Below are 8,570 nucleotides of genomic sequence, written 5' to 3'. Positions count from 1 at the left end.
TGTTCTGTAACCCCATGAGATGTTAACTTAATCCCTTGCATACTGCTTTTAACTTACGGTCAGGAGTTAGATAAAAATCATCCTGCAGTGTCAGTCAGAAATCCTGAATGTGATGAAACAAATGTAAAACGAATAGAAAAGTAGTGAAAGATTGGGTTAAAATATATAATTCTCTCCGGGAGCAGCAGGACAATGCCATGAAAAAAAGACCAACTGCTCTTTGCTTTTTATAACAGTAGCATTGATCACAAGTAAAAATAAGTCATTGTAGGTTTCTTGATCCTCCCCATAGGGCTCCAGATTGTGCGCAATTCATTCCTTATTGTTCCAGTGTTACAGTCACTGTGATGATGCACGGTTCCTTGTTGATCCTAAACAGGACAGTTCAATTTTTTTAATTTTATTCGGTGATACCAGCAGATTATTTGCAAATTGGGAGTATTGCAGTGGAACTTGTTCCAGTGCTGTTTCTGTTGTTGTCTCATTCTCAATTGTATAGCACAGATGGAATCCATTAGACCTATCATGCCCGTGTCAGCCCTTTGAAAGTTAGCTGAAGGCTAATGTAATTCTGGCCGTTATATTGCCAGGGCTAGACTTCAGGCTAAAATGCGTCTTTTAGTAATACCAAGTCCTGATTAGACCACATCAGGAGTACTGTGAGCAGCTCAGCGTGCCACAACTTAGGAAGGATGCATTGACTTTGGAGGGACTGTTTACCAGAATGATACCTGGACTCAAACCATTAAACTACAAAGAATGTTACCTGAATTAGGATTGTATTTCTTGGAGCTTTGAAGGTTAGGGATTCATTTGTTTGAAGTTTAAGATTTTACGAGGGATATATACAGAAGGTGAAGAGTAACCATTTCTGCTGAAAAGTCCAGCACAAAGTGGGCAGAATCTAAAGATTAGAGCTGGACAATTCAGGAGTGGAATTAAGAAATGCTTCTAAACGCACAAGATGATGGAAGAAAGAGTACCAAATTTCTGCAAGTGATAACCACTGCAAGGTCAGTTATTATATTTAAATCTGAGATTGATAGATTTTTGTTATTCAGGGTTAAGGTGGAAAGCTGGGTGTGTGGAGTTAGGTCACAGACCAGCCATGATCTCACTGAGTAACAAAACAGGCATGAGATGCTAATTGACCTCATCCTGTTCCTATCTTGGTATAGTCGTTCAAATCTTTCACTTTCCAGTTTTATTCAGTTCCCTCTTGACTGTTACTATTAAACATGCTTTCACCACTCTTTTAGGCAGTGCATTCCAGGCCACAACTCACTGCAATTCCCGATTATTTTACCAATTAACTTAAGTCTGTATCCTCTGGTTACTGACCCATCTGCCAGTATAATCAGTATCCACTTATTTGCTTTATTGTTGAACATGTCTATTACATCTCCAAATAACCATCTCTGTCTAATAAGTGTTATCCTGGCCTCTCCAGCTTTCACAGAACAGTCCCTCATCCCTGTAAATTATTTTAAATATATTGCTACCGTATTTTGTCTCCCTTACCACTTGTTTAATAGCAGCTAGGAATGGGGCACCTCCCTGCCCTCTTTCTGCTTTCCCATATGCATTTGGAGGCATCAAGGCCATTTCTAACAACTCAGCTGTGTGAAATAAATCAGTTCAGCACCTGTTTACAATCTCAATCAGATTTCTGGGGGGTGTCACCGGTAAGGTGCAATGTATTGGAAACAGGATTAAAATCTCAGTATTGAACAGGAGGATCATTCTTTTTCAGAATAATTCTTTTTTGGAACAAATCCAATATTGGATTGGATCATATCTTTTCTCAGTCCCTGTGTCTGCTGTATCATTCTCACCTTAGAGCCAGAAGGTTCTGGATTAAGTCTGTCTTCCAGGGATTTGAATAATCCATGTTTATACTGCCCAGTGTAGTACAGGGAGAGTGCTGCTTTGTCAATCTTGCAATTGCAGGTATTAAACCCCTCTGATAGCTAGGACAGATTCAATGGTACTATTTTCAGAAGAAGGGGGAACTCTTCAGTCCTCTTTGACCAATCCTTACCTCTCATCCGGCATCACAAAAATAAATTATCTGGTCATCGTCATCTTGCTATCTGTAGGATCCTGTGAGTAAAATGGCTCATATGTTTCTGACTTGGCAACAGTGACTCTAGTTCAAGTGCTCTTAATTGGTTGTAAGGTGCTTTAAGAAATCCTGAGGCTATGAAAGGTGCTAATAAATCTTTTTCTTTCCCTTCCACTCAAGCTGGCACCTACTTGCAAGGCATAAGTAATTTCCAGGGAGTGGAACACATTTGACTGTTTTAATAAAAGCAGTTTTTAGAGTAGATTTGTAGTTTGGGTTTTGGATGTTGTGGTTGGTTGGCTCACCGAGCTGGTTCGTTGTTTTTTCGCAGATGTTTCATTAACCTGCTGGATAACATCATCAGTGCAGCCTCTGATGAAGCGCAGCTATGTTTTCCCGCCTGTTATTTAAACTCTGAAGTCCGTTGGGCTGGATTACCTCACTTCCGGTTTTCCTTCACAGTGGAGTGCATATGGAGACGAGCTCTATGTGTTTGTTGATGGCTTTCTTCGTGGAGTACACTGCTTCTAGGAATTCCCGTGCTTGTCTCTGCTTTGCCTGTCTTAGGATCTTGGTGTTCTCCTTATCCATGTGGATAGAGATGAGTGAGTATTGGTCATGTCGTTTTGTAGCCAATTGATGTTCGTGTACCCTTGTTGTTAATTTCCTTCCTGTTTGTCCGATGTAGTGTTTGTCACAGTCTCTGCAGGGAATCTTGTATATGACATTGGTCCTGTCCGTAGTGGGTCTTTGGTTCGGGTGAGCAGTTGTCGTAGGGTTGATGTGGGTTTGTGTGCTACTCTGATGCCCAGTGGTTGTGGGAGTCATGTGGTCAGTTCTGAACTGACCACTGGGCATCAGAGTAGCACATCAACCCTACAACAACTGCTCACCCGAACCAAAGACCCACTACGGACAGACTGATGTCATATACAAGATTCCCTGCAGAGACTGACAAACACTACATCGGACAAACAGGAAGGAAATTAACAACAAGTGTACACTAACATCAATTGGCTACAAAAAGACACGACCAATACTCATTCATCTCTATCCACATGGATAAGGAGAACCACCAATTCGACTGGGACAGGCAAAGCAGAATCAAGCACAGGAATTCCTAGAAGCCTGGTACTCCACGAAGAAAGCCATCAACACATAGAGTTCGACCCCATATACACTCCACTGCGAAGGAAAACTGGAAGTGAGGTAATCCAGCACAACGGACTCCAGAGTTTAAAAACCAGGCGGGAAAACACAACGGTGCTTTATCAGGCTGCAGTGATGATGATACCCAGCAGGGTAAGAAATGTCTGTGGAAAAACAACGAACCAGCTCAGCGAGCCAACCAACCACAATAAAAACAAAGCGCTGGCTATGCTGGAAATTAAAAAAAAAAGTGTTGGAGAAACTCTGCAGGTCTGGCAGCACCTGTGGAGAGGGAAACAAAGTTAATGTTTTCAGTCTGATACGACTCTTCTCTGGAACTGTTTTGATCAGCGAGTGCTTTTTTTTTGTCCTGTTTCTAACGTTATCTTGGCACTGTCGTCCATCCAGACAAAAAACATGGACTTCCGCAAGAAGTGGGACAAAGATGAATATGAGAAATTGGCACAGAAACGGTTGCAAGAAGAAAGAGAGAAGCGAGATGGTGAGTTGATGTTCGGAGTAGCCAATCTGATCCATTGCAGGAGGTATTTTGAAGTAACCTGTAGCTAGCTCCACATCCTAATGCTTTCTGTTTTTGGTTTCAGCAAAGCCTCCAGTACCAATCAAGCGTGAACTTTTACGTCACAGAGATTATAAAGTGGATTTGGAATCCAAATTAGGAAAAACCATAGTCATCACAAAGACGACACCCCAGTCTGAAATGGGAGGGTGAGTGCTTTGTTTCTTTTCTCTTTTCTCTTTCCTCCTCTGAAGACACTGTCTGTGGCAATACAGACTGCCTACAGGAAAAGGCTGATGGGATGGAGCAGAAAGGGTTGGTGCTGGGGATATTGTTTTGACACAAGCAACCTGCCTTGCTCATTTCGCTACCTCAAATCTGCAATCAAAATGTCACTAGCCTGTGATTGAGAGCCCAAGTTAATGCTCAGGGACATGGATTCACATCCCACCATGACAGCCAGTGGAAGTTAGATTCAGTTACATCTGGAGTGGAAAGCTGGTTTCAGTAATACACATAATGAAACCGTAATTGATTGTCATAAAACCTCATCTGGTTCATTATATCCTTTAGGGAAGGCAATCTACCACCCTTTTTGAATCTGGCCTCCGTGTGAATTCCAGACCCACAGCATTCTTGGAAGAATGGGCTCACATTAGACAGTCCGTTCAAGGACAACTGAGGATGGGCAACAAATGCTGGCGCTGCCAGTTACGCTCATGCGCCATGAGAGAATTTTTAAAAAATACTTGTGTTTAAGGCTGGTGCTTTACTGGCCTGTTGTGTTCCCTGTTGGTCTTTTTGAGAATATAGTTTGCAGAATCGGAGGCAGGATAAGAGAGTTTTTGTATTGCGTGTGAGCTAAGATCTAACTTTGGCTTGGTGACTGTCACTGTCTCTTCCGACTTTGAAAGATGTGAGTTTAAGTGCCCAAAGCAGAGTGGTTCTAATTTTGCACACAGTCAACTTTTACTGAAACAGTAAATATTATTCTTGTTAAATGGGTCAACATTTTCTCGCTTGTAAGTTGTATTAAAGAATAGACTGAACATAAATCTTGCACGCCCATGCTGTGAAAGTATAATCTTAAAGCCAGAGAGCAGTTTAGAAACATATCTTCAGTCTCACAACCCTCAGATATTTGTGCTTCCTAATTCTGGCCTTTGGGAGCATCCCCAATTTGAATCATTCCACTCGCTGAGCCCCAAACTCTTGATACCCCAAACTCTTGATACCCCTGTTTCTCTCTTTCCTCACATTCCTCCCTTAAAGAACTCCTTAAAATCTACCTGTTTTTTTAGTGATCTGCCAATGTGTCCTTGTGCTCCTCAGTTTTGTGGTAAGTTCTGTAATCTCCCGGTGAAACAACCTTGGGATGTTCTGTTCTGCTAAAGGTGCTATATGAATATTTTTGTTCACACAAAGGTAGACAGAACATGATCCCACAAAAAGCACAGAAGGCAGTGCAAATAAACCATTTTAAATGAGATCAGTAGATTTTTACTGACCAAGTGTTTAAAGGGATATGATGGCAATGTGAGGGGGTGGAGTTAGAATTACAGGTCTGCCATGATCTCAGTGATGGAACAAGTTAAAGGGACTGAATGACTTCTTTCTGTTACTGTGGACCATGAAATGATGTAGCTGTAAACTGCTAGGCTAAAGTAGAAAGTGGATTTTTCACTCAGAAGGGAGTCACAGGTTACCTGGGATAAGTGGAATATAGGGTTGATGCCACAATTGGATCACCCAAGAACTTTATTCAATGGTGTAGGTTCAAGAGACTAAATGGCCTACTCTCCTCATTTGTTTGTATGTATGATTGTATGTAAAGTGATCCTTTTTCACTGCCTCCTGTTTTTTAAACTTTGAGTATGGTTTCTCTTGACAGATATTACTGCAATGTTTGTGACTGTGTAGTGAAGGATTCCATCAACTTCTTGGATCACATCAATGGCAAAAAACGTAAGTGAACAGTTGAGGAATGGTGGTGGATGCCAGCAGTATCGCTGTAGGTAATTCTATTTGTTCAGGGTCCGTTTAGTATCAAGTGGTTGATGCACGATTGTACTGAATGTTGCTTATTATGCAAACTGTACCTAGGTACAGTGAAAAGTTTTGTTTTGTACGCAGTCCAGGCAGATTATGCCTTTCAAAGTGCATTAGGGTAATAGAATAGAGCGTGGAATACAATGTTACAGCTGCAAAGAAGGCACACAAAGAACGAGATCAGCATTTAAATTTAAAATTTGAGAAGGTCCATTCAGAAGCCTGATAGCAGCAAGGAAGAAGCTGTTCTTGAATTTGGTAATTTTCAAATTGAATGAATATTTGAAAAGAGCAATTTTTCAAGATAATGGGGTAAAGATGAATTGGATAGTTCTTTCACACAGCTAGCACAAGCAGAATGTCCTCTCTCTGTTATGTGATTCTATCAATTTGTTACCACCTCTGCTGCTAGCAATGATGTGCCTGGACTCGACAGTACTTCATCCTGTGGTTATAAAACTCAAGTAACATGTGGAAGGACAGTGTGGTTCAGTAACTTTCTGGTGACAACACCACGTCATGACGTTTCAACATCTATCAAAATTTGAGCTGCATCTGTTCAGTGACAGTGCGGATTGTAGATCACAGTGATTGGAAAAATGCTGATAGAAGAAATGGGTGCGTCACAACAATGGAAAATGATCATGGTGATAAGTGTCAGAAGGCGGTGGAGATGTCACCTTGATAGGGGAGGCAGTCTCACACATCGCAATAATGGGAGAAACTGGAACGTGTGGCCCTGAAGGGACAAACGGGATGGGGACTGTAATAATGGGAGAGGCAGGGGAGTACCGATCATGAGATTGGGAGGCAAAGGTAGCGGCTACAATGATTTGAGAAAAGTGAAAGTTGCAGATTGCTGTGGTTTCGAAAGGGTGTTCATTTGGAGGATGCAGTAGTAGAGACAAAGAGTGAGAAGAAGAAATATTGAGTTTGATATAACAGAAGAGTGATATGCCATTGAGGGGGTTGAGGCCTCTAAAGATTTAAAGGCAGGAGTGATGGTTACATACTTGGATACTAAAGGAAGTAGCTACAGAGGTAGTGTTCAAGAATCCTTTGATTCTGGTAAAGTCCCAGAGGATTGGAAAACTGCCCATGTAACGCTTATTCAATAAAAAGGAGGGAGACAAAGAACATGTAACTATAGGCTAGTTATCCGTCATTGGGAAAACGTTCAGGTCTAGTAGAATATTTAGAAATACATAATATATTCAGATATAGTTTCATGAAGAGGAAATCATGCTGACAAATGTATTGTAATTCTTTGAGGAGGTAACAAGCTGGATAGATAAAGGGGAACCAGTAGGTATGTTAGGATTTCCAAAAACCATTTGATAAGGTGCTCACCTAAAGCTACTTAATGAAGTAAGAATCCATGTTGTTGGGGATAGTATATTGGCAGAGATAGAGGATGGGCTCATTAACAGAAAACAGTTGAATTAGAGGTGATATTTCAAGATAGCAATCTATAACTTTTGGAGTACCACAGGGATCAGTGCTGGGGCCCGATTATTAACAATCTGTATTAATGACTTGTATGAGTGAAGTGAACGTACTTAAAGCCAGATTTGTGAATAACACAAAAATAGCTGCGACAGGAAATGATGGGGATGACACAAAACATCTGCAGAGGGATGTAGACAGTTTCATCGAGTAAGCAGAAACTTGGTAGATGGAATATTAAGTGGGAAAATGCACTTTAGTTATGCACTTTGGCAAGAAGAATAGAGGAGCTGAATATTATTTATATGGAGGAAGAAGGCCAAAAAGCTGCAGCCCAGAAGGAAATTAGGGCCCTCGTGCATGAGTCACAAAAGCTAACACCCAAGTTCAGCAAGTAATTAGGAGGATAAATGGAAAGTTGGCCTTTGTTTGAAAGGGAATGGAATACAAAAATAGGAAGGTCTTGCTGAAACTATATAAGGCATTAGTCAGACAACAACTGGAATACTATGAATGGTTTTGTTCCCGTTATCTAAGATAGAGGTGCTGGTATTGGAGGCAGTCCAGAGACTTGGGGAGATTTTTTAATGAAGAGAGTTGAGTAGGTTGGGCCTATATTCATTTGAATTTAGAACAGTGAGAGTTGGCCTTATTGGTACATGTAAGATTCCTGGGGGACTTGACAGGATTGATGTAGAAACCCAAACCATCCACAACCTCATCACCTCAGGTGACCTCCCACCCACGGCCTCCAACCTCATCGTTCCCCAACCCCACACTGCCCGCTTCTATCTCCTTCCCAAAATCCACAAACCTGAATGCCCTGGTCGACCCATTGTCTCCGCCTGCTCCTGCCCGACCGAACTGATCTCCAACTATCTGGACTCCATTTTCTCCCCCTTGGTCCAGGAACTCCCTATCTATGCCCGTGACACCACCCACGCCCTCCACCTCCTCCAGAACTTCCAATTCACCGGTCCCCAACACCTCATCTTTACCATGGACGTCCAGTCCCTCTACACCTGCACTCCCCATGCGGATGGCCTAAAGGCCCTCCGCTTCTTCCTGTCCCGCAGGCCCGACCAGTCCCCCTCCACTGACACCCTCATCCGCTTAGCCGAACTCATCCTCACCCTCAACAACTTCTCCTTCAAATCCTCCCACTCCATACAGACAGAGGGGGTGGCCATGGGTACCCGCATGGGCCCAAGCTACACCTGCCTCTTTGTAGGTTACGTGGAACAATCCCACTTCTGTACCTACACCGGCCCTAAACCCCACCTCTTCCTCCGTTACATTGATGACTGTATCGGCGCCGCCTCGTGCTCCCACGAGGAGCTC

General features: G+C 42.4%; 1 protein-coding gene across 1 annotated transcript in view; it reads left to right on the top strand.

The window, feature by feature from the left end:
- The window catches only part of zmat2 (zinc finger, matrin-type 2), a 6,120-nt gene extending 413 nt beyond the window's left edge, over positions 1-5,707 (top strand). The window contains exons 2-4 of the mRNA XM_048594253.1: positions 3,623-3,716; positions 3,820-3,943; positions 5,626-5,707. Coding sequence (XP_048450210.1) covers positions 3,623-3,716; positions 3,820-3,943; positions 5,626-5,707 — 300 coding nt within the window. The remainder of the gene's footprint in view (positions 1-3,622; positions 3,717-3,819; positions 3,944-5,625) is intronic.
- The last annotated feature ends 2,863 nt before the right edge of the window (positions 5,708-8,570 follow it).

The sequence above is a fragment of the Rhincodon typus genome, unplaced genomic scaffold (genome assembly GCF_021869965.1).
Source record: "Rhincodon typus isolate 14 unplaced genomic scaffold, sRhiTyp1.1 hic_rhity00007434, whole genome shotgun sequence".
Classification (NCBI taxonomy): Eukaryota; Metazoa; Chordata; class Chondrichthyes; order Orectolobiformes; family Rhincodontidae; genus Rhincodon; species Rhincodon typus.
The sequence above is the reverse complement of the archived record's forward strand: the minus strand, read 5'-3'. Positions and strand labels throughout refer to the sequence as shown.